This window comes from Mobula hypostoma, chromosome 5, assembly GCF_963921235.1.
Source record: "Mobula hypostoma chromosome 5, sMobHyp1.1, whole genome shotgun sequence".
NCBI classification, from domain to species: Eukaryota; Metazoa; Chordata; class Chondrichthyes; order Myliobatiformes; family Myliobatidae; genus Mobula; species Mobula hypostoma.
The window spans coordinates 86973417-87000404 of NC_086101.1; the positions used below are offsets into that span (position 1 = coordinate 86973417).

The 26988-nt window shown below is 39.8% G+C and overlaps 1 protein-coding gene across 3 annotated transcripts in view; it reads left to right on the plus strand.

The window, feature by feature from the left end:
- The window catches only part of LOC134346855 (low-density lipoprotein receptor-related protein 1-like), a 2119020-nt gene that overhangs the window by 1033856 nt on the left and 1058176 nt on the right, over nucleotides 1-26988 (plus strand). For all 3 annotated transcript variants that reach the window (XM_063048628.1, XM_063048629.1, XM_063048630.1), the window contains one exon: nucleotides 6050-6272. In XM_063048628.1, the coding sequence (XP_062904698.1) occupies nucleotides 6050-6272 (223 nt within the window). The remainder of the gene's footprint in view (nucleotides 1-6049; nucleotides 6273-26988) is intronic.

Genomic DNA, 26988 nt, shown 5'->3' on the forward strand with positions numbered 1-26988 from the left:
CGCGCCTATAACTTTTGCATAGTACTGTAAATTCAGATTTACAACAATTAAATAAAAATTGAGCATCAATCTAATACATTTATAAACACAAAATACTCTGCAGATGCTGGGGTCAAAGCAACACTCACAACACGCTGGAGGAACTCAGCAGGTCAGGCAGCATCTGTGGAAATGATCAGTCAACATTTCGGGCTGGAACCCTTCGTCAGGACTGTAGGGAGAAGGGGCAGAGGCACTATAAAGAAGGTGGGGGGAGGGTGGGAAGGAGAAGGCTGGTAGGTTCCAGGTGAAAAAACAGTAAGGATCGAGGGGTGGGGGAGGGGAAGAAGGGAGGGGATAGGCAGGAAAGGTGAAGAAGGAATGGATAGTAGAAGGAGGTGGAGCCATGAGGGAGGTAGTAGGCAGCTGGGGGAGGGGACAGAGTGAAACTGGGATAGGGAAAGGGAGGGGGAGGGAATTACCGGAAGTTGGAGAGACCCGACACAGATTGGGGGACCGCTTCATCGAGTACCTCCGCTCTGTCCGCCAGAACAGACAGGATCTCCCAATTGCCACCCACTTCAACTCTGCTTCACATTCCCATTGGATATGTCCATACATGGCCTCCTCTACTGCCATGATGAGGCTAAACTCAGGCTGAAGGAGCAACACCTCATATACCGTCTAGGTAGTCTCCAGCCCCTTGGTATGAATATTGAATTCTCCACCCTCCCCCACCTTCTTTATAGGGCCTCTGCCCCTTCCTTCTTCAGGCCTGACGAAGGGTTCCTGCCCAAAACGTTGACTGTTCATTTCCACGGATGCTGCCCGACCTGCTGATTTCCTCCAGTGTGTTGTGAGTGTGCTAATACATTTCTAGAAGGTAGAACACAGAACAGTACAGCTAATACATTTCTAGAAGGTAGAACACAGAACAGTATAGCACAGAAACAAAAACAGGCCCTTTGGCCCACAACGTTATGCCAAACCTATTAAATTAGTAATCAAATGGTTGACTATTCTCTTCTGCCTATACCATGTCCATATCCTTCCGTTTCCCTCATATTTATGTACCTATCTAAACATCCCTTAAACTCCCTAATGTATCTGCCTCTACCACCAACCCAGAGAAGCATTCAGACACCCAGCACTCTCTGTGTATAAAAACGTGCCCCTCACAACCTACCCACTCTCACCTTAAATTCATGCCCTATGGTATGACACATTTCAAACCTTAGAAAAAGATACTTTCTTCCACTCTTTCTACGCCTCCATAATTTAAAAAAGCCTCTATCAGATCTCTCCTCAGTGTCCGCCACTCAAGAGGTATCAACCCAAGTCTGTCCAACCTCTCGTTCAAGTACATGCTTTCTAGTCCAGGGAACATTCTGCTAATCCCCTTCTGCACCCTCTCCAAAGCCTCAACATCCTTCCTATAGTGGGGCGATCAGAATTGTGTGCAATACTCCAGATGCCGGCTAACTAGAGTTTTATAAAGCTGCGATGTAACTTCCTGACTTTGGAACTTACTGACACAACTAATAAAGACAAGCATGTCATTGGACTTCTCAACCACCCTATCAACCTGTGTGGCCACTTTCAGGGAGCTATGAACATGGACTTCAAGAAGCCTCTGCTCCTCAACAATATTAAGGGTCTTATAGTCACAAACTCAAAGATATCATTGTATGTTTATCCCCATTGTGTTCCTTTACCCAATCTAATATTAAAAATTAATAATTCATCACAAACATATTTGAAAATATTGTTTCTTTTCTTTGCTTCCAGCTGTGGAGGTGAACTGAAATTACAATTTAGATAAGACTGCAGTGATCGCTTTTATCACCGTAAGGCAGCATTTGTGGAAATATCATTGAATTAAAGTTAACAGGCAATAGGAAAAATGCAGCTTAATAAAGGAGAGAATGTCTTCTGTTTGTAAATTATATTATTCAGGGAAAAACATTGTTGTGGACTGGAAAAGAAGGCATAATTTGTTATATGGTATTGGTAATTCCCCTGCCTATTCTCACCAACAGGAAAATTGAACATGACCCATTTTCTTTACCAACTTGCTGTATCTCCTTCAGTTAACAATCTTTAGTTCCAGGTAATTAGTACCCTGCAGCAATTCTCTACCAGTTTCTGAACTTGACCTTGCCTTGTCTACCTTATTCAATGATTACTGGCTACCACAACCTGAGAAAATTGTACAATTTTTAACATAGCTTAATGTAGTTTATATGGAACAAATTAAAGTAAAACACTGGAGTGTTTTAAAAAAACGTGAGGCAGAAGGGAGTAATTTAATAACATCTCATTTATATTTTTATATTCTTCAGCAAACATATTTCCTATGTTATTATTTTCATATTTAAGACTAAGATCTATTGAAGCCCCTGGTATTCATAGTAAAACAACATCACCCGTAAGAGTAAAGTTGGAAACAGTAAAGTAAGTAAAATAGGAGCAACTACAGAAAGCTGCTACTCAGTCAACAACCAGCAAAACTCCACCTTGGTGATGAATAGCTGCTGGACAGTGGATGAGAATGGAACAATGGGTGAATCCGTATCACAGCTGGTGATCTGCATGAGCGGCTCTATAACCGGAGACAGGAGCAAGTAGGAGAGCCCCAGGGTCTGCTTGTGCACTTCTTCGCCTCCTGACCTTGATAAGAAAGTAAATAAAAGAATATTGGATTACATCAAACTCAGCCTGAACACTGCAGCTTCCCTGTGCTGGCCCTGAAGCTGCCCTACCTACTTTAACAGCAATCTAACTTCTAACAAGCTTGAAATTTTGCCACCATGGCTATCTTCAAGGTACAATGTTTCATCAACAATGACTGTATCTTGAGGATTCAAGCTCAAATATCACTCAAATTCTACCTTGATAGTTCAGGCAATGAAAGACAATTTTACTATATTTTGAGATGTTCAGAATATCAGGGGAGAAAAATAAATCGGCAATTAAATATTTAACCGTAACAAATTTAGTGAACAAAATAACTGATGCAAATTAACTAAAACTATTTTTAAACAGAACAAAATCATAGTAAAAAGCACGCTTTCTATCACTTTCTTATAACTGGAAAGTGTTTTACTAAATGCACCAACTTTTGTCTTGCATAGAGCTCAAAGACTGATAGTAAACTAGTGAAACTGGTTTATTATTGTCACATGTACCAAGATACGTGTCTTGCATACCACCCATGAAGATCAATTCATTTCAACAGTGCATTCAACAGTACAGGATAAAATAACAGAACACAGAATAAAGAATTGCAGTTAAGGCAAAAGTGCAGTGCAGATAACAATAATGTGCAGGTCCACTACAAGGTAGATTGTGAGCTCAGGAGTCCATCTTATATAAGGAAACCATCCAGTCATCTCAGAAGAGTGAGATAGATGATGTCCTTGAGCTTGGGGGTACATGCTTTCAGGATTTTGTAACTTCAGCCTAGTGGTAGGGGCAGAAGAGAGAATATCTGTGATGGATGGTAATTTTTGATAATGCTGGCTGTTTACTGAGACAGTGAGAAGTATAGGCAAAGTCCATGGAGGGGAGGCTGCTTTCTCAGATGTGCTAAGCTTGGCCCACAACTCTCTGCAGTATATTTTGGTCATGGCAGAGCAGATGCTTTGCCATGCTATGATGCACCCAGGTGGAATAGTTTCTTTGATGCGTTGATAAAACTTATTGAAGAGAAAAGAAGCATGACAAATTCATTAACCTTCTGTGGAAATAAAGGACTGGCTAAGCTTTCCTGGCTGTGGCATCAACATGGTTGTGCCAGGGTATGTATTGGTAGTGCTTATTCCTAAGAACTTGAAACTCTGAATCATCTTGACCTCAGTGCTGTTGATGCAAACAGAAATGTGTACACCACTCCCTTTCCTGAAGTCAATGACCAACACTTGTTTTGTTGACACTGGGGGAAAGATTGCTGGCAAGTGCCATGATAAACAGAACATAACCCTGGCAAATGTCTCTATTTCTTTCCTGTACTCTGATTCATTATTATTTGAGATACGATCCATTTTGTTGGTATTATTTGCAATACTGTAGATGAAGTTAGAGCAGAATCTGCCCATGCAGTCATAAGTTTGTAGGGAATAGTTCATATATGCATAGAATTATGGATGAGATAAGGCAAGAAACAAGAACTTTGGCAAAACCTTAATACTGGCATTTGATTCTCCTCCTTTTTTATCCAGAGGTATCAGTGTATTATTTTTTCTTTCCCCTCATATATCCCTCCAGCTTTTTCATCACCCCATCCAAAGGGGGGTGTTCTAGGTTATCAAGTGTTTTCAGTAAACATCTTTCATCTGAATTCTCTATTAGATTTCATATATTGAAGATGCTCTGCACCACAAGTGCATTCATTTCTTTTGCATTTATTTATTAGAAACTTTTCATAATTTTAAAGAACTCTTTTAGAAAAAAACTTTATACTTCTTTTCTCAAGTCTACTCAACCTTTCTCGATGAGCATACCCTTTTATATTTATGGATCTACTGGCTATCAGGCAACCCATGGAACCAATATTTTTCCTCTCATCTAACTCCTTCTGATAAACCTTCACCTTCATTAATAGGAATGGCCAATAGACCTTGATGATGCATTTGTGGCCTAATTTTCAAATTAACAGAAACATGAATATATCTTAATATCTTCAAAACCTAATTACAACATCCGAGCAAACTAGAGAATTTGGAAAAGAGAAGCCTGGGAACAGGAAAGCTGGATGCTTGAAAAATGGTATAATTATGTAAAATATTTCCTATTAACAGATATAATCTTGCATTCAGTTAATGTGAATAAAATCATTTGGTGGAAGATTTACAAGGGCAATTAATTCAGTGCTTTGTGGTCAAGACAGGCAAGGAGAAAATTAATAAAATTCTGAAACCAAATAGGGAAGATTTAGAAAATTGAAAATGTCAGCCAATAAATTGCTGCCACAAGATTGCACTAATAAATCCTAAAAGTGCTTTATGGTGGATCATTTGCTTTGAGGAATGGTTCTGTGCCATCCATCAGATTAGTTAGGTCTGCATTGTGGGCAGCTGGATCGTATAAGTGTGTACTGACTGCTCTGGCTCCTTTGTCAAATATTACTACAGTACATGCTTTGAAAGTTGGTGTTACCTATTTCAGATGCTTAAAAACCACCAACAGGAAGATCGATTGAATAACCTTTCGCTGAAGCTTATTGAGAAGTGATGGAAATAGGATTACTTTATCTTAATTCTGCCAAATTAATCTGCCAGCTACTGTCTACCACAACCACCCCTTCCCCAATGCCCATCTGCTTCCTTCTTCCTCACCACTAGATTTCATGCCAGTCCCCTCTAGGCCTTAAGTGATACCTTTCAGTGCACCGACACTGCCAATGAAGTCAACAAGATACAGAAAAACAAGGATTAGCACTATTCTCACGAGGCAAATGTGGCTTGTGTTTCGGCTACATTCATAGGCATTTGATTATCCAACTATGTCCTAAAAAGATGTTCAAAGGTTCAAAGGTTCATTTATTATCAAAGCATATATCCATATACAAATCTGGAATTTGTCTTCTCCAGATAGCCAAGGAAGAGCATGAAAGCCATTCAGAAAAAAACATCAACCCAACTCCCCCCCCACACAAAAAAGAACAGCATCCCAATCATCAACGGCACTCCCCCCACACAAAACAGAACAGGAACTTTGACTCCTCCCAAAAAAAACCCTCCCCCACACAAAACAGAACAGGAACATTGATCCCCCCCAAAAAACAACCCTTCCCCCACACAGAAAAACTAACAGAGCACAACAGAATATCAACCCCCAAACACCCTCCCCTTGCACAAAAAAATGGAACAGGAATGGGTGATGATAACTCTTTACAGCTAATTAGTTCATAAAGTGTTGGAAGTATCATTCAAATGAATTTTACAATCAGTTTGCAATGTATATTTCACCACTTTTGGCTTTGATTTTGATGGAAGTGAATGTGACTTTTGAGATTGTAATGGCTATAGAAACTATAATATTTCACTCAATACTTTTACTTCCTCAACAGGAAACTCTTCTTCACTGATTACGGAGATGTTGCCAAAATTGAACGGTGTGATATGGATGGGCAAAGCAGATCCAGGATCGTGGACAGTAAAATAGAACAGCCATATGCCATCACACTTGACTTGGTATCCAAAAAGGTCTACTGGGCAGATGTTTATCTTGATTACATTGAAGTGGTAGACTATGAAGGAAGAAGCAGACATACAGTAATTCATGGCCGTGATGTGAGTATCCAATATCTTACTGTGACATTATTTAAAAAGAAAAATTAAACTCTTTATGCTACTGGTAATACTGAAAGTTACATAGACTGCATAATGGGTTATTGATCATATTGCTACTATTTAGTACTTTAAATCTTCCTTAATCATAATGTTGTTTAGAACTAAGTTACATTATGAGCTCTCATTGGATGATAGAAAATGAATTAACTATTATAAATGGGGTATTCAATTTTCTCAGTAACTGCACTCGCATTCAGAGAATGGCAAAGAAGATTAAGTGTCTGTATTTAGTACAAAACACCACAAAAGAAGACTTTATATTGTAAGGATGAAAATTGTTTAGATTAGGAAACACATGTTTAACAATAATTCATACAGCTGCCATTCATCAGCCATTTACATAAGTAGATTTCTATATTTTAGTAACATGTCAAGACTAATCACTTTTGTCATTTGTTCTCAAATGATGTGGAGAAATCTTATTTGCTTGAACACATTTCACTTACCTTATTCCAGTTCCCAGTGAATCATTGATCCACAGAACAAATCTGGAACTAAATTCCTTCCCAAATGATGAACATCAGCCTTCTTGGGAAAGTGACATGATGTCAAACTTAGTCGTCATGTGAGGGGTATGTCAGTGATACCTGAACTTAAACGACAGCTGTCAGCTTCACCAAGGGTGGTTTCCGAGATTACTTAACAAATCCATCAGGTATAATATAAATGGGAATCAGCAAAAGGCATCATCTTTAAATTGCAGTATTTTGAACTGCAGAGCACCCAACACCAGAGGGTTTTATTTTAAAATTGGTCTGGGCTATAATGGTAAAGAACATCTTCTTACACAAAATCCTGTGAAAATCGAGATTAATAAAGACAAGTCAATTGAAAACTTCAAAACTGTAATTGATTTTGTTAAGCCAGTATACTCAAGCGGATAGCATTAAGGTCATCATCAGTCATGATCAGGTTCCAAAGTACGTTTATTCTAAAGTATGTTTACAGTATACAAACTAGAGATTTGTCTTTGAAAACTGATCTAATGAAACAGCCAAATCAACTCTACATTGAAATATCCATCCCTGTCCTATGTTCATATTCCAATTTACTTGTTTGTTGTGATTTACATTTTGAATACTTTAGAATAATGGGAAATTTATATGTATGCACAGTGAAATTCAATGGTCTAAGAAGTGCTGAAGTCATTCCTCATATTATATTGGATCAGTAGTACATCCAGGATATACTGGGAGAGAGATACCATCATTCTGTCTGTCCATTCCATACTGAGGTTCCATATACAGAGTCTAGTCTTGAGGAACTTCTCCTGAAAGACTTGGTGAAGCATCAGAAATGTTCTACATTTGAATGTGTGCACCGGCCTAGAGATTAGGATGGCAAAGTTTTGTTGTTATTGATTTGTTACTTACTTTATTTCTGAGTTTTATTTTTTAACATTCAATAATAGAATTATCAAATTAGAATCAAAGTTATTATCGCTGATATATATTGTGAAATTCGTTGTTTTGTAGTAGCAGTACCGTGCAAGACAGGAAGTACTTTAAGTTACAAATAAGTAGTGCAAAAGAGGAATAGTGAGGTTGTGTTCATGGACCATTCGTAAATCTGATGACAGAGGGAAGAACCTCTTTCTAATATGTTAAGTATGGGTTGCCAGGCTCCTGTACCTCCACCCAGATGGTAGAAATAAGAAGAGAGCATATTCCAGATAGTGGGAGTGTAGTCACAACTGCCATCACCAATAATAAACTGAAATAACTAAAATAACTGGGCCCAGGGCTCACACATTCTTACGACTCAAACGTAATTTATTTTACTTGTGCACAAGGAGAACAGCATGGCCCCTGTCACCCACACAATAGTCAGGCCAGGAAACTGCTATTTTTATACAGAATTGGCTTATCAGTTATGGATATTGACCACTTGGTAAATGCCGGAAGTCCTTACTTTCAAGATCAATCGCCATTCACAACAACGGTGTTAAAAGTCAATGGAAACTTCAAGCTGACAACTGATGATGAACCATACTGGTTCTTCTAGGTTGATTACACACTGCCACAGTCCTTCTCACATATATACCTACAGTGAGCAATTTTGGGTCAGGCGATCTTCTTCGTCTGGGTTTGACTACACACTGCCACAGTCATCCTTGCCTGTATGTTGTCTTTAATCCTTGACTTACCACAACTTCCACTCTCCCTCCCCTTTGGCCTGTAGAGAGCAACATAAATCTTATTGAATTTCAATAGCACAGAGACGCACGTGCAACACTCCTGGCCAATAATGACTAAAGTACCACCTTGCTAATACAACAGAAAGTCTAAAGCTAATCAATTTTGAAGGTTCACAGTGTGGATTGCTAGCATTTTGGCCATAATGACATGGATACCCTGGCTTGTATCATGTAGCGCTAAGGTTGTATCATTAGCCATTTTCTCCAGCAACACTAAAAGCATTTTAATGCTTTTGTGAGCCAGTCAGGTTCCCAGAAGAGGAACGCTACAATTCAGGAAGACTCTATCTCCATAGTCCTTCAATGGCAGACCCACACAGAAAGAAGTAGAAAGAGGTTGGCAAGTGATGCATCTAATGGTACTATGTATGCCAGGTAACAACAACCTGTCTATGGCTTTGGTTCAGTACAAAGATCCAATTTTAGAAGGGGTACCTCTGGCAGCTATTGATAGGCACGTTGGCCGCATATGCAAGAAGTACCATTAGTTGGATTCAGAAGGTCACCAGTAGTATAGACATTGAATCTACTGTTCCCCAGGTCTAGTCCCGTCCCTTGATGGTAACAATAATGTACTTCACCCCTAACCCCATGAAGTATCTTTGGAGTAAGGAGTCATGTAACGTTTGTAAGTAGGTTGATACTGACCCTCAAAACATTTTGCATTGGTAAGAGTCGTTCTTATGGGCAGTACAGTCCCGTGATCTCATTATAATTCTAGTTTTGTTATCAAAGTAAAACACAGAATCAAGCTCACTACAATTCAGGGGATATTGGCTGCAGTGGCAATACATCTTCAGAATGTGTCGTCCCTCACTAAAACACACCAAACAACCTGACTGGTTATTATGCAATGCATAATCATAACCAAGGTGAAGTAAAGTGTTGGGAGTATGAGTGTTGTGAGATAATTCTGTATTTAGGCAAAAAATAGATACCCAGATTACCCAAAACTTCCAAAGCATTGTGATTACTTAAGGTGGCAAATCACAAACATCAAGATTTAGATTAGATTAGATTATGAGAACACTCAGTCCTTGTTTATTGTCATTTAGAAATGCATACATTAAAAAATGATACGATGTTCCTCCAGAATGATATCACAAAAAAAAAAGACAAACCGAGACTAAAACTGACAAAACCACATAATTATAACATATAGTTACAACAATGCAAAGCAATACCGTAATTTGATAAAGAGCAGACCATGGGCACAGTAAAAAAAAGTCACAAAGTCCCCAATTGATTTATCATCTCACTCAGACAGTAGAAGGGAGAAACTCTCCCTGCCATGAACCTCCAAGCGTCAACAACTGGCGATGCATTGGAAGCACCCGACCACAGCAGACTCTGAGTCCATCCAAAAACTTCAAGCCTCTGACCAGCCCCTCCGACACAGCCTCTCCGAGCACCATCCTCTGCCGAGGGCTTTGATCCCACCCTGGCCACTGAACAACAAGCAAAGCTGAGGACTCGGGGCCTTCTTCTCCGGAGATTCTGGACCACACAGTAGCAGCAGCAGCGAAGCAGGCATTTTAGAATTTTCTCTAGATGTTCCTCTGTGCTCTCAAGTCCGTCTCCATCAAATCAGGATTGTGCACGGCACCCTACTTGACAAATGACAGACATCACCACCGGAGTGGCCGCTGCGAGCTGTGTCACGCCGCCACCTTCTCCTCTTATGGATTTCGGTCCATAAGTGTTTATCATCAATGTTCTTCAGACCACCTGTACCTGGTCAGGAAGCACCACCACCTTAATCAATGAGGCACGTATCCACATTGGTTTTTCTTGGACATTTAAAGTGGTATACGTGGTCAGCAAAATTTGGAATGGACCTTTGCAGCGAGGCTCCACGAAGTTCTTTCCTCAGTTCTTTGCTCTCACTTGCACCTAATCTCCTGGCTGGTAATTCTAACACTCTGCAGTCAGCACAGTCTTCTGGGTTTCAAGAACCTGTTACTGGGAACTTATAAAGGCTTCTGTTAGTTTTATACAACACTGCAACATGCTTTCATTTATAATATGGATGTCCACCTGTTCAATTGAAATGCGAGAGACAAATGGCAAGTGCATGGGACATCCCAAAACTATCTCAGTGTGGAAGTGGGCCTGTTACGCATTTGGAGCACAGCTTATTGTCATGAACGCCAGTGGAAGCGTCTCTGGTCACTTTATCTTGGTCTCACCACACAGTTCAGCTAACCCCATTTTGTCTTTCAGGTGCCCATAGAATTGAGGGTGGTAAGGGGAGATGAAATGATGCTAACACTACAAAGCTCTCATTAACTCATAGCTTTACCCATAAAGTGAGGGCTGTTATCAGTTGAGATTTTCTTAGGGATCCCATACCTAGGAATAAATTCTCATTGTAAAAAGTTATCAGAGTTATGACATAATTTCTCTAAATTGGATATGTTTTTACTCATGGAGATAACAAACAAAATAACAAGTGCATAATCACAATCTATGCATTTAGGTAACAGCACAAAGTTTCTTTGGAGATGTACAATTAGCCTCCTGGGGGAGGGCCCAGCAGCGGCAGATACAGCCAGTGTCTTTCAGAATTATGCCTCTGGCAAATCATACAGCTGCTGCTACATTTCCTGCTATGTCGAGCATCTGTTATTTTCTATTATACCTATCATACTTAGCAGTCTTGCACATTGTGCGTAAGTCTATAAAGTCCTTTCAGCCTCTGATGTGTCTCACTGTAATTGTACTAGCTCATCAATGAATTTGGAAAGTATTGGCAGCCTGGTCGCACTGGATTACCACGTGGTCACAATGATCTGCTGTTGCTGCCTTAGCAAAGGAATCAGCTCGCTTATTCCTTCTAGTTATTTCATCCTTCCCGTTAGTATGAGCTGTGTTGTTGATATCAGCAATTGCAGTAATTTAAAAACAAAGAAAGGTTCATAGTTAATTCATCATATTTTATCAGAGTTCCAAAGAGGTTAGACTAGATTATGAGAACACGCAGTCCTCTTTTATTGTCATTTAGAAATGCATTCATGCATTAAGAAATGTTACAATGTTTCTCCGGAGTGATATCACAGAAAACAGGACAGACCAAAAACTAACACTGACAGAACCACATAATTATAACATATAGTTACAGCAGTGCAAAGCAATACCATAATTTGATGAAGAACAGACCATGGGCACAGTAAAACCATACAGTTTTCATAATTATCCACTGGCATAACAAGATTAAATGTTTACTACATGCCAGCTGCAAGGATGCAGGCTCTTGCTAAGGCAAAAAGGTTCAGCTGTTTGAGTAGAACAGGAAGGAAGTTAGCTGTGCTCCCTCAGCTGCTACATGAGGTGCATGCACCACACTTCCACTAGGATTTTCCACTAATGTTTTCTCTGAGTATCAGATCAGGAAAAGCCGCAAAAGAAAAACTACAAGTGAGCTTACATCAGGTGCCATTTTACAATGGGCAGAATTTAAATGGTACAAATTCTTAAGTACAGTTTGAAAACGGTTTATTAAAACTGTGTAGTCTATGGTGCTGGTGATGGTGGAGGTGGAGTTATCTTGGCCTGAGGGCATCAGTGGCTAGGCTGTATGTAGTACAAACAAAAACATTCCCCTCTCAGACATCCCCATGTCCACCACCATCCCATTTCCATGTTTGTTGGATCAAAGAACTGTAAAGCCCATACATTTAAAATAGTATTATCTGGACAACTATGCTGTTCAAAACAAAAATTACCATTCACAAGTGGGTCACACGAACCATATGTGTATGAAGCAGGTAATGTTAAAACCAAAGTTTAGAGGTGAATATTCAGCAGAAGTTAATCAGGTAACATAGTAATTTGCCAAAATTTGGCCACTGTCGTTTTGGTTAAATAGAAAACAAAGCTATAAGTTAAAAAAACATTTAGATTCTATAGGGCAACTATTGAAATACTTTTAAAGCAACATACAATATTGTTTAGAGGCTATAGAGGAACAGTCGAGGAAGTCTCATACTAGTAGTGCCCCGTTCCCCTTAATAACTTTAATCTTTTGATGTTGTAACTGTTTTTGTTAATATTGTTAACCACTAGCAATTTTAATTAACTCTTCTCATTGCACACAAGCAACAGTATATGTTTTCCTTTAACCTAGGTTGCACGTTATTTATATTAACATTTATTAAGACTGGCATCCCTGCTTCTAGAGTTAATCTGGGATACCTTTGAAAACATTTTTACACGTGCAATACATATTTATTAATGTCATTGTCTTTTGTATGACTTTGTATATTTTAAACCAATCTATAGGGTGAGGGAAACATCTGTATGTTCTCAGAGGTCCTACTGAATCAGTTCAAGGTACATTTAAATCAATATTTTGCTCAGTCCCCTCTCCACCCTTCGGTTTCCCATCTCCTGTAGTGCTATTGGGAACCACCGCCTATGGCAGGGCACTGCTGAAGAGACACCACTTGGCATGGGCCTCAAAACTGTGTCTGGGGAAGGCAGTGGTACAACAACTAGTTCATCATTAGATTCTGGTGCAAATTGATTCTTTTCAAACACTGAGGTAGACATGATTATCTTTTTCTGTGTCCTTCTGTAACCTTTGCTCATTTTCTCTGCTTTTTTAGAGGATCCTTCTCACCATTTTGCATTTCACACCTACATTGAACAATCACAAGCCACCCTATGGTATTCACACATTTTCCATTCTCTAACACCTGCAGACACTCATTTAGTCCATTCCATCCATAGAATGTACTTCTCAACATACTTTAAGCTTTTTGGTACAAACAGTCCTTTAGAGGTTTTAGAGGTCCACCACAGGAGTCTTTCACACTACCATTCACAGGCACACAAACACAGTGCGCAAAGACACACACACGCATTTCAGAATTCCATTTTTTTAAACACAGTTACTGACTTTTCCTGTGCCTTGAGTAGGGCCCATTCCAAACCAAGGCAACTTCATGTGGGACACAACCCAGACAATGGCAACTCTGTGCGGGACCACAGACAACAGCAACCTTTTTTTAACTCTGCAACTTTCCTATGTTGATTGACTAAGGTGCTGGAATACCTTGATGACTCCACACAGGAGGAAATCTGCATTCCAGCAGCAGACTCAGCCCCTTGCTCAAATATGAGCAGCCTGGGATTTAAGACTGATCAGCTACCAAGGCTTTCTCCTGTATAACAAAGCTAAGGGTTAGTCATCTCGGTAGAACCTCCAAGTAACTGTTGTCTCAACGGTTGTCGTTGATAATAAAATCAAATAAAATCATTAAAATAACTGGGTGAAAAACGCACACACACACTCTTACAATTCAAACATATATTTATTTTACTTGTGAGCAAGGAGAACAGCATATCCACTGTCACCCACGCTGTTCAAAAGCCAGGAGAATAAAATGTGATTTTTTTATATAGAATTGGCCTATCAGTTATGGATATTGGCCATAATATAGTAAATTGTATTTATTTGAATTCCTTACCTGCAGATCAACAGCCATTCACAATAATGGTGTTAAAAGTCAATCGAAACTTCTATCTGACAACTGATGGTATTTTAGTTGTTGGGTGTATTTCACATCTGTCCATTATTCTTATCTCACCCATTTCCACCACCCACTACTGTGTAAAGGGAAGCTAGGTTCTTCTAGGTTGATTACACACTTCCACAGTTCTTCTCACCTATCTGCCTGCGGTAAGCTTATGTAGTTCTGGTGGTCTCACTTGTCTTGGCTTGACTACGCACCATCGCAATTATCCTTGCTTGAGTGTTGCCTTACTGCAAGTTCTACAAGGGTCCTTAGTAATGGACGCTGCCTTCTTGAGGCACCATCTTGTAAAGATGTGCTCAATGGTAGGGAATGCTTGAGGTGGAGATGGTTGATTTACAACCCTCTGCAGCTTCTTTCAATCCTGCATATTGATCCTTCATACCAGGCAGTGATGCAACCAATCAGAATGCTCTCCACTGGACATTTGTAGAAACCTGTTAGCATCTTTAGTGACATACCAAATCTTCTGAAGCTCCTAATGAAATGAATCCACTGGTATTGCTTTGTCATGATTGAATCAATGTGCTGGGCCCAGGATAGACCTTCCAAGATGTTGACACCCAGCAAATTGAAGCTGCTCACCCTTTCCGCTGCCAGTGCCTCAATGAAGACTAATGTGTGTTCATCTGACTTCCCCTTCCTGAGGTCCACAGTCAATTATTTGTGTTTTCTGACATTGAAGCCAATGTTGCTGCTGTGGCACTACCCAATCAGCTAATCAATCTGACTTTTCCATGCATCCTTGTCGCAGTCTAAGAGTCTGCTAACAACAAAGGTGTCACTGGTGAATATATAGATGGTGTTTGAACTGTGCCTAGCCACATTGTTGTGAGTATAGAGAGAGTACAGGATTGGGCTAAACATACAATGCAGCTGGCAAAGAATAGAGTGCTATATACATCAGTTACAGATATGGGCAGAGGAATGGCAGATGGAGTTTAACCCAGATAAATGTGAGATGTTGCCCCTTGGTAAGGCAATGCAAGGAGACAGTACACTGCTAAGGGCAAGGTCCCTAACACTGTTACTGAGCAGAGAGATCTTGGGATCCAAGTTCATAGTTCCCTGAAAGTGGTTACACAGGTCGATAGGGTGGTTAAGAAGGCTTATATAATGCTTGCTTTCATTAGTCAAGGCGTTAATACAAAAGTTGAGGTTATATTGCAACTTTATAAAGCTCTGGTTCTACCACATCTGGAATATTACATACAATTCTGGTTACCCCAGTATAAGAAGGATGTTGAGGCTTTGGAGAGGTGCAAAAGAGGTTTACCAGAATGCTGCCTGGTTTAGAGGGCATGTGCTATTATGAGAGGCTGGATAAATATGGGTTGTTCTTTTTTGGATTAGCAAAGGCTGAGGAGAGATCTGATGAGGTTTATAAGATTATGAGAGGCATAGAGCAGACAGGGAGTATCAGATTCCCACGGTTGAAATGTCTATACCAAGTGCATGCATTGAAGATGAGAGTGGGTGGGTTAAAAGAGGATGTGAGGAGTAGGTTATTTACCCAGAGGCTGGTGGATGCCTGGAATGTACTGTCCGGTATGATGGTAGAGGCAAATACATTAGGGGCCTTTAAGAGACATTTAGATAAGCACACAAACGTGAGGAAGATGGAGGGATATGAACATTGTATAGGTAGGAGGGATTAGTGTTTGGGTGATTTTGAGTTGTTTTTTGGCTGGTTTGGCATAACATTGTAGACTGAAAGGCGTGTTTCTGTGCTGTACTGTTCTATGTACATCCCTGAAGTGCACCTGTGGTTATTGTCAGTGAGGAGGAGTTATTACCCATCTGCACTAATTGTAGGCTCCTAATGAGGAAGTCAAGAATCTGCTTGCAGATGGTGGATATAGAGGACCAGGTTTTGAACCTCTTTGAACAGTAGTGAGGGGATGATGGTGTTGAATGCAGCTGGTTAATATATGTATAGTTTGTGTTCAAGTGCTCCAAAGCTGAGTGGAGAGCCAGTCAGATTGTATCCACTGTAGACCTGTTTTAGCAGTAGGCAAATTGCATCAGGTCCAGGTCCTTGCTCAGGCAGGAGTTAATTTTTAGCCACAACCAACCTCTGCAAGCACTTCAATACTGTGATATGAGTTCTACCAGGCAATAATCATTAAGGCAGCTCACCTTGCTCTTCCTGGGCACTGGTATGATTGATGGCATTCTGAAGCAGGTGGGAACCCCTGACTGTAGCAGTGGGAGGTTGTAGATGTCTGTGAAAAGGCTAAACATTGATTGGCACAGGTTTACCGTATCCTGCCAGGTACAGCAGGGGGGCCTGACGCTCTTTAAGGCATGAGTTCACCCTCTTTAAGGCATAAGTTCACCCTCTTTAAGGCTGTTCTGACTTCAGCTTCTGAAATAGAGATCACAAGGTCACTAGATGCTGTGGGGATTTACACAAGTGTAGTTTTATTCTCCTTTTAAAAACATGCATAATAGTGATTGAGTTCATTAGGGAGTGAAACATCACCGCCATTTATGCTGTTAGGTTTTGCCTTATAGGAAATAATGACATACAAACCTTGTTATAGCTATCATACATCCGATCGCGTCCCTAACATCACATAGAATTGCCTTTTCGCTCTCACAGTGGCCTCCAAAGGACATACTTGGACTTCTTGTAGGGTTGTGGATTGTTAGTCTTGAACTCCACAGAGCTAGCCCTCAGAAACTGTGATTCTCCTGGCTCATCCTGGGCTTTGGCTATGTTTCGTATAATATCAAAGGCACATATTCATCCACACAGGTGTAATGATCTTGTTGAAAATTTCCCAGTATCTGCCTTTAAATTGTTGATGGCAATTAATGGTTCTGAATGTCAGAGGCATTTGAAAGCTGTCACAAATCTTGGAAAAGAGTGGGTTTGAAGCTTCAACTCCTGCCTAGTTTGTTTAGATATTCCCAGGGAAAGACTTCAACAGTAAACCACCTGGGGCCACTCGTTGTTGAAGGCTTATAAGATGCCTTCTATTGGTCCTGTATATGGGTAGTTAGAGCCAAGAAATGGCCCAGATCCAGGTTGACAAGTGTATTAGCAATTGATTTTGTGATATTTTACCTCAAGTGTATTCATGCAGGAGTTTACAGCACATCAGCATTTTCTTTCCAGTCGAGTAAATTATGGAGAGCAGTCTCGAACTATTAGAGGTGAGAGGTGCCTGAGGGGAAGAAAGGCAGCTGCTGTAGAAAGACTCAACAAGGCATGTTGTCACTAAATAGGCAGAATGATTCCGAAACAAACACTAAACATTTAAATAAGTTAGTCACAGGTCAGATGTGAGGAAGATATTATACTGAAAATGTTCTGCTTAGAAGCTCTTCCTCCGTTTAACTGGACAAAACTCCCCTATACTCCAAACTGGAGACCTTTGCTTGGTTAAGAGGTTCTCTCAGAGAACCATTGCTGTGTCATTATGCTCTTCAGAGACTTCTTCAGATTGTCCCGGTTGTGCAAAATTAACCTGAGCGTACCACAACAGACCCCCTCATTTCACTATAAATAAGTAAACAAACACACACACACACACACACACACACACACACACACACACACACAAAGAACTGTAAAGTTAAATTAACATAATTGATTATTTACAATGAACACACAGGGGGAACATATCCAGTCCCGCAGGAGAAAGTGCTAATTCAAATCAGATAGCATTTTCTATCAATGGTTACTGAGGTTTAGAAGGTTGAAAGTTTCATATTCTGAGGAGTCTGTCCTGGTATAACCACAATGATACCACGGTATATTGTGCATGATGGTAGCATAGCAATTAACGTGATGTTACTCCAGCTCGGGGCGTCGGAGTGTGGAGTTCATTCCCAGTGTCCTCTGTAGGCAATTTGTACGTCATCCCCGTGGAATGAGTGGGTTTCCTCAGGTGCTCCAGTTTCCTCCCACAGTCCGAAGAAGTACTGGTTATTAGGTTAAATCTTCTGATTGCAGTTGTTTATAGTAGACGTCCTTTTCTTCAATGTCATGATCATTGGTTGGAGCATAGCACTGGATCACAGTCGTGTGCACTTGCTTTCCTTTCAGCCTGACTCTCACTGGTCTACTGTTGACTGGTTTCCACTCCAGCAAGCACTTCTCAATGCCTTTCTTCAAAAATGACAGCTACTCCATCATGATCATCTTTCCTTCCTGAGTTTCACCTGTTGCTGCCTTTAGTCTGCCAGACCCTATTCATCTGCTTTCACTGACACCCAGTATATGTTGGGTGTCACAGCGCATTTCTGCAGTTATTTGTGCTAGCTTGCCAGTGTTGTACATGGTTTGCATATTCTAAACCAATTTTGGACTTGGTCTTGGCAGTGTTCAGAGCTTCCTTCATTGTGCCAGTAGCTTCCTCTCAGTTTTCATGACAGTTAGTCATGCAAATTTCATGTGGAGATTCAGGAATACTGTTGCACACAGATATGGAAGGATTCTTCATTGCTGTTTCTGTAACAATTTCTTTTATCAGTCAGGGTTGTTAATTCTGAACTAAATCCCCAAACCTGGAGGGCCAGAGGACCACTCTTAGTTTGGCCTCTACCCTTTGACCTGTTTAGCATGGGCGACCCTACCAAGAGCCAAAGCACAAGGCCCTGACTCCAGCCAACATCAGTCTCTGGGTCATCGAGACACACAAGCTTCCAAGTCCTATGACAAGGTTGTGGTCCTCTTGGAGAAGTAGGAGCAGGTTAATTGTTCATTGCAAATTGACCCGTGATTAGGCTAAGGTTAAGTTGGGGTTGATAGGCTGCACAGCTTAAAAGGCTGGAAGGGCCTATCTTGCGCTGAATCTCCAAATAAATAAATAAATAAATAAAATTAATATCACCTTTAATCCTCACTAATTTTTATCAATGCACCATAAAAAGCATCCAATCCTGATTGGTATGGTGATTGCTCTGCTCATGACTGCAAGAAACTGCAGAGAGTTCTGAACACAGCTCAGCACATCACAGAAACCAGCCTCCCCTCCCTGGACTCTGTCTATGCTTCTCACTGTCTCAGTAAAGCAGACAACATTATCAAGGATCCCACCCACCCTAGATATACTCTCTTCTCTCCCTCCCATCAATCTGTCGAGTATTCCTCTGTTAAGTCTCATGGACACAATATCAACACTGAGTGGACATTTATCAAGTGCCTTTATTACTTGTAAATCGAAATTTCACTTCCACTCCCATCAGGAGACTTCCAACACACCATTTAGAAAGCATTCTTTTTATACCTCAGAACAAGACAAGGTTATGATTTCTAGCGAGCTTAGACCTTCCGACACATTTGTTGTTGTCTGCCATCTGCGAATGACTCGGCTCCGCTACTTCATGTTCAGTACATTGGGTGCTTGCAATCATATGTTCCTTTGGTAAGCACTTTTCTTGTAGCTTCTTCTTGTTACTTTAGCCACGTACATATATTGCAACATATTAGCTTAGCACTCTGGGATTGTCCACTCTATTTTGTCACATCAAATGGTTACAGAGATACAAAGTTCAATGCATATTTCCTCATCCCAAAGTCATCCTCTATCCCACGGTTATAAGACTATTGAATGTTTCACTTGTATGAAAAGATCTACATTGTCGTAACCTTCCATCTTTCATTTCCCCGCACCTCACTTTCTCTGTAGTCTAGTACAGGGGTCCCCAACCTTTTTTGCACTGTGAACCGGTTTAACATTGACAATATTCTTGCGGACGGGCCGACTGTGGGGGGGGGTTGCATTCAAGTAGGGTTTAACTCACCTCAACATGTATTTTACAGTTAGGGTTGCCAACTTTCTCACTCCCAAATAAAGGACAAAAGTAGCAGTCAAATCCTGGGGCACTTTACCCCAGGAAAGACTACCATGACCATGAAGCCTTGCGCGGGCACCTGTGTGCGCATGTGATGTGCCGATTTTCTTCCCCACACAAATTGGTTTTGCCTTCATCTTCCCGACTACACTGTACATACATTATTTCTACTTTATATAGGCTGTGTATTTATCATATCATTCCTGCTTTTACTATATGTTAGTGCTATTTATTTTTGGTTTTATGTGTTATTTGGTATGATTTATTAGGTTATTTTTTGGGTCTGCAAATGCTCAAAAATTTTTCCCATATAAATTAATGGTAATTGCTTCTTCGCTTCACACCATTTTGGCACAAAAGGTTTCATAGGAACGCTCTACCTTAGCGGGGGAAATACGGGACAAACCAATTTAGCCCAATATACGGGATGTCCCAGCAAATACGGGACAGTTGGCAACCCTATGTTCAAGTTCAACAGTGCGTGACAGGGAATGAGGAAAGGTGCAGCTGACTCATATCGTTTCCTCACAACACATGCTTTGCGGCCCGGTGGTTGGGGGCCGCTGATCTAGTTCTTCATTCTGTATTTTATTCTGTTGTTATTTTACCTTGTACTACTTTAGTGTCCTGTTGAAATGAATTTATCTGTATGGAGAGTGTGCAGGATAAGTTTTGCACTGTATCTTTACCAATTTATCCGATCTACTGGAAGTTATCACTGATCTAGGCTCTCACCAGCTGCATCAGTCTGCTATGTACACCATAAAGCACTGTGGGTAGAAGGGACTTGAATTGCCAAAATGAGCTATAATTAAAACTTAATGGATATATATTATATCTTATAGATAGTGTAATGAGAAAGAAAAGCCATTTTAAACTTCACATGGCAGACAAGATCCCAAGGTAGCAATCCCTTTAATCCCATTCCCTCTCTTATTTCACTTTACCCTTCAACATATTGTTTCTCATACATGGTCATTAACACCTATTTTGGCGTGAACTGATACTGAAGATTAATTCACAGTCATTAATTAACCCACCAATACATTTATTGGATGAGGGAGGAACTCAGAGCAGTGGAAAAAACCCATGTGGCCAGGGACAGAATTTGTAAATTCTGCACAAGCAGCCACTGAGGTCAGAATTGAACCCGAATCACTGTAGCTGTGAGGCAGTGGCAATAACTGCTGCATTTTCACATCTATTTTGTTTTATTGGCTGTGCTTGTCATTACAAAAATCTGTGTACATTAGCCTGACAAATAAAGGCTGGTTAATCTAATATTGTTAGCGGAATGGTTTTCAGAAACAATAATCTGCAAGAAAATTAATGGCAATTTAGACAAATATGTGTAATAAAAGAAAGCCAGAATAGATCTGTTAAGTGAGAATCATGTTTGAGCACCAAGTTGATTGAATTTTTTGATGAGTAAAAGCTGTTAGGTTGGTGTTGTCCATATGGACTTCCATAAAGTGTTCAATAAATTGTCATATAAGGTCCTTACAAAATTGAGGCTGGTGGGAAGGGAAACTGGCGATGTGGATTTAAGCTTGACTCATCTTCATCATTACATGCCATGTCGTCAAGCTTGACTAAGGAAGAAAATGAAATAAAGAATATAATGAATAGCTTTTCAAAAAAATAAATGATATTCAATGTAAGTACCATTGCTGGTTTTATAAATGTATCAATTATTTGAATTTAGTGTACAGGCTGCAGATGACACAAAACGTTCAAGTGCGCATAGATAATAAGAAAGATAGATTTAAACTTCAAGATGAAGTAAATATGTTAATGGAATGTGTGAGCATGTGGTAAATGAAATCTAGCACAGGAAAAGGTGAAGTAACACATCATTTTATTTTGGGTTGGATGAGCAAAAGGAGATAATGCTAAATTTGTCAAATAGTTTTAAAGTGGAGCAAGAAGAAAGAGATCTAAATGTCTTTGTGCAAGAGATGTGTTATCAAAGAAGTTAATAATATTTCTTAAACTTTAAAAATACCTGTACTGGCCCATACCCACTGTCCCAGCTCACCACTATCAAAGGCCTTTAATGACTAAAAAGCAGATTAATTTCAACAATTGGCAAAACTAATAACTTCACCCATGCTGGTCCATACATGCTCTCTCAGCTCGATACCATCAAAAACCTTTAACAACCCAAGGCAGGTTAATTTCAACAATAGACAAAGATATCAAGTAAATATATTTAAAGATATTTTAAAGTACTGGAAATTAATTAAAATAAAATAATTTGAAATATCTATGTCACTTAACTGTATGTGCAAATCAAAAAGAAGTTTGAAATCTAAAATAAAAAATTAAAATGCATTAAATAATCAGCAGGAAGGAAGATTAACAGAGTTAAGCTTCAGGTCAAAGATAAAGAGCCAACACTCAACATACATGAGACAATGCCTTTCAACAAACCTGCCCCCACAATAAAGGTTCATGGCAAATCCCTGCAAAACATGTACCGCTTTGTGAAATTTTCAATAGTGAATAAATTTGCCAGCACAACCTATGCTAATTGACTGTTACAGAGCAAGAGGATCACAAGCCAGTTTCAAATCAAAGAGAAAGGTATTTATTCAATTCATCTTCCACCTAGAGGAGAGAGAAAGGGCCCTATTTGCCTTACCGGTAAATCAACACAATCTCCATCCATGACATTTGTTGATATATTTAGACGAAAAAATAAAATCTCTTTATTCATAGTTATTTTCACTTAACACTTTTTGACCAAACTGAATGGAGGAGATACATAATCAGTTGTTTCCGACATTACTATTTCTGCATAATCACTTTGTGCTTTTAGACCCTGAGGCAGGTGAAGTATTCCTTTGTTTGGTTCAGGCCTTGGATACCATGGTGATGGTACTTGAAGCAGATTATCACCACCAATTATCACTTTCCTCATGGGAGCCACCTGCTTTCTGTTATTTGAGGCAGAAGTAATCTTTTGCCTTGCTCTATGCTTTGCAATGTAACAAGCAAGTTAATTCTTCAGGTTATGACTCATTTCAAAAGAGAAAAGAAAGGTGTTTGACAATCAAAACATTGAGCATGTCAGAATAAAACTTAAAGTCTGTGGTGGAGTAATGTGATACCTGCTCTCTGAACTGCCTTTAAAACCTTCCCCACAGCAGTATTTCAAGTCACTGGACAGATAGCATCAAAACTCTCCACAGGATTCTCCAAATCCACCGGAAAGATAAGCAAGCACAGAGCAGCATCATCTCCAGTGTCAACAACAATCCCATCATTAAAACTCTCATTACACTCAGTTTGCCCTATTGGACATGATATACCATGCACTTGCTCAACACCAGACCCTCTCTTCAGTTCCAATAAGATTTCCAGGTGGATAAAAAACAAAAATTCAACAACATGCTTGAATCATTCCTGAAAATTTGCAACATCTCAAAAACTGCTATGAAGTCTTCACCCATGATCATTGAAAGTGACAGAAGAGTATTCAGAATGGCTTTAAAATGTTAACTCCTTGCATTGAACTCAAACTGTGGAAGGTAAATGGTGGAAGGCACAATGCATCACACACCTCCTCCATATCTGTGGAGGTTTCTCATCTGATGTGTCACCTCAAAAACCATAGAAGTGAAATAGAAATAAGTTGTCCTTGATCACAACGGATGACAAAGAAAAGGAAAACATCCTTTTCAAATACATATCCAAATAAATTATTTTCATTCATGTCCGGATGTTATTGTGATGGGCAAGATCAGCATTTATTGCCCATTCTTGGAAAGATAGTGAAGAGCAGCCTTCTTGAACCACCACAGTCTTTTGGTAAAGATAGTTCCATATCATTGCTAATCGTGAATTTCAGGAATTTCAACATAATGACACTGGAATATTGATTTGTTTCCAAATCAGAATGGTGAGTATTATTTGTAGGGGAAGGCCTAGAAGTGATATTCCCATGCACCTGCTGCCCTTCTTCTTGGGAACTGCTGTTGTACAATCAAAGACTAGTAACTGCATTGCATTTTATGCATGTTACACAACGTATGTCTTAAAGATGGTGAAATAATTGCTGAGTCAAAACACATGTCATTCTTTGGTATTGATTTACATATCAACAGTAGCAAAAAGACGGCCAGAACTCCCAATAATGGTGATAATTTTAAATGTCAGGTTTGGACTATTGCACTCTGAAGATTAGAATTCATTTTGACTACATGTCACAGAGCAAAATTAGGCCATTTAGCCCATTGGCTCTGTTCTACCATTTGATCATTGCTGATTTATTTTCTCTCTCAACCCCATTCTTCGGCTTTCTCCTTGTACCTTTGACACCCTTGCTAATCAAGAACATCTTTAAGTGTAAACAATAATTTGGCCTCCACAACTGTCTTTGGTGATAAATTCTCCAAATTCACTACCGTGATGTTAAAGAAATTCCTCCTCATCTCTATTCTAAAGGGCCATAATTCTATTCTGAGGCTGTGCTCTCTGTTTCTCAAATTCTCCACTATTGGAAATATCCTCTCCACGTCTATTGTATCTAGACCTTTCAATATTCAATAGGCTTCAATGAGATTCTCCTTCATTCTTCTAAACTCAAATATCGCTGTGATGATTGTACGTTCTAGTACCAATTGGTTTGGCGACAAAGTATAAAGTATAGGCCCAGAGACATTAAATGTTTTCCTTCTGTCACTCTTTCAGGAAGTGTAATATCAAGTTGAAAAGTGAATTCTGGAATCAAGCATTTCATTTCACTCAGCCTGGGATTTTTTTGCACTTTCTTTATTTGCTTTGGTTTCTTGCCTTTATGGAAGTGGATATTGTTATGTTTTGAAACTCTAGAAACAAATTGAAAGAAAAACACGGGAGCTGGGAGATGCGTATCTACTTAGTTTTACTTTCCTTTTCTTAAGTGAGACACGCATATATACAATATGATGGTGTAACGGAGTATGCCATTCACCTAATTATTACATATAGCCTGTCATGAATGCTATAAACAAAGAATGCAATATCTACCAATATCTACCAATATCTTTACAATATTAATCAAATATTACTGAAGTCTTAACTACAGTACAATCCTTCCTGCTTAGTTATAAATTCTAACTCAATGTAGAATGCAACCAATCTCAAGTATTTAACATATTGCTCTCTCGTCATCTTACATACATAGTATCCTATATAATACAACTACGAAATATTCATTCACAGCATAATAAATTTTAAATTGTCCCATTCAGGTCTAAAAATGTAATCACTGTGGAGGATTTATTTCTCTTGTGGGGTAGTTCCTTAAGGCGGGGTCACTCTGCCTGGCAGGTGAGTCTTGTGGCCGTGAAACGACCTCAGGTTCAGGGGCCTCCTCTGTGGTGGTTGTAGGAGTTGACTCTGGGACTGCAGAAAGTGGTTCTTACAGCTCCAGACGCCTTTCTTCTGAATGTCTTGGCATCTCAAAAAGTGCATGGAAAGCTGCTCTATCTGCTGATCTATCCCAGGCCACCAGACAGAGCTTCAAGCCTATGCTTTCTCTTTGACCAAACCTAAATAACCACATGTAGCTTCTCCAACACTTTAGCTCTCAGCTTGGATGGTACAACAATTCTCAATTCCCACATAAGGCAACCCCAACAAAGGCAGGTTCATCCTGGCACTGGTAAAAATGGAGGAACTGGAATTTCTGCTACACATCCCAGCCATTATAGAGGGCTATGTACACCTGAGACAGTGTGGGGACTTTTCTGGTTTCCCTTTGGATTATCTCTGTGAATTGTGTCCTCCAAAAAACAGAGCCCATCTCTGCATTCGTACTGTTGCTGTTCATGGTACACACTTCTGCGGATTGAAAATGGACACTAATGGTTGATGATCACTAAAGAGGGTAAACTCTCTCTGATGCAAGTACTGGTTGACTCAAGGCTTCTCGGTCAATTGGCATGTAATGTTTCTCTGCAGCAGTGAGGTTACATGATGCAAAGGCTATGGGACATTCACTTCCATCCCTCATATCATGTGACATGACCGCACTTATACTGTAAGGCGAGACATCACAGGCAAGCTTCACTGAACAATGTGGATCATAATCTGTGAGTATAGTATCTGACATAATCATTTCCTTTATCTTTAGGAGAGTCACTTCACACTATGTTGTCCATTGTCATTTCTTCCTGATCTGTAGTAATAAATAAAGCGGTGGAGTGCAGCAGCCAGATTTGACAGGAATCTTTTACGTAATTGACAGATCCTAAAAGGGACCACAACTGTTACACATCTTTTGGCCTTGGGGCATCCACCACTGATTGAATTTTCTCAGCATACTTATGTAATCCTTGTGCGTCAGTGGTGTGACAATAGTAAGGAATGCTTGGTTTAAGGAAATCACACATTGCATTATGCTCTGAGCCTATAATCTTCTAAGCTTTTAAACACTGCCTTGAGATTTTGGAGATGGTCCTTGTCATCCGCACTGATATCAGTAATATCATCACGGTAACACCGAGTACCTGGGTAGCCTTGCAGCACTTGGTCTATAACTTTCTGCTGGAGTGCAGGTCCAGATATCAATGAACTGAAAATGCTCAGACAATTTCTTCAATTCAGCCATGTAAGCTGAAATAGACTTCTCTTCCTTTTGATTCTGTTTAGGAAACTGAAAGTGTTCTGCAATCAACAATGATTTTGGTTCTAAATGTTCCTTCATTACTTTAACAAATCTGCAAGGCTCATTTCACTGGTTTGTTTGGAGCAGTTAAACTTTTAAGTAAACTGTATACCTTTCCATTAAATGCATTCATCAACACAAGCACTCACTTTCATTGGCTATTTCATTTGTTTCAATTCGTTCGGTATACATCATCCTGTTATCTGTTATGCAATTGAACACATCTACCTGTCATCACCCAGCTTCTCAGTTCATCCTCATTCCGCACCCACCTACCTTCGCCCTCTCTTGACTTCACCTATTACCTTCTAGCTTGTACTCCTTCCCCTCCCCCCAGCTTCCTATTCTTCTCCCTTCCTTTTCAGTCCTAATGATGTGTCTCAGCCTGAAATGTCAACTGCTTATTCATAATTTTAGACACCTCATGTCAAGTTTCCTCTCATCCTCTGTTGCACCAAG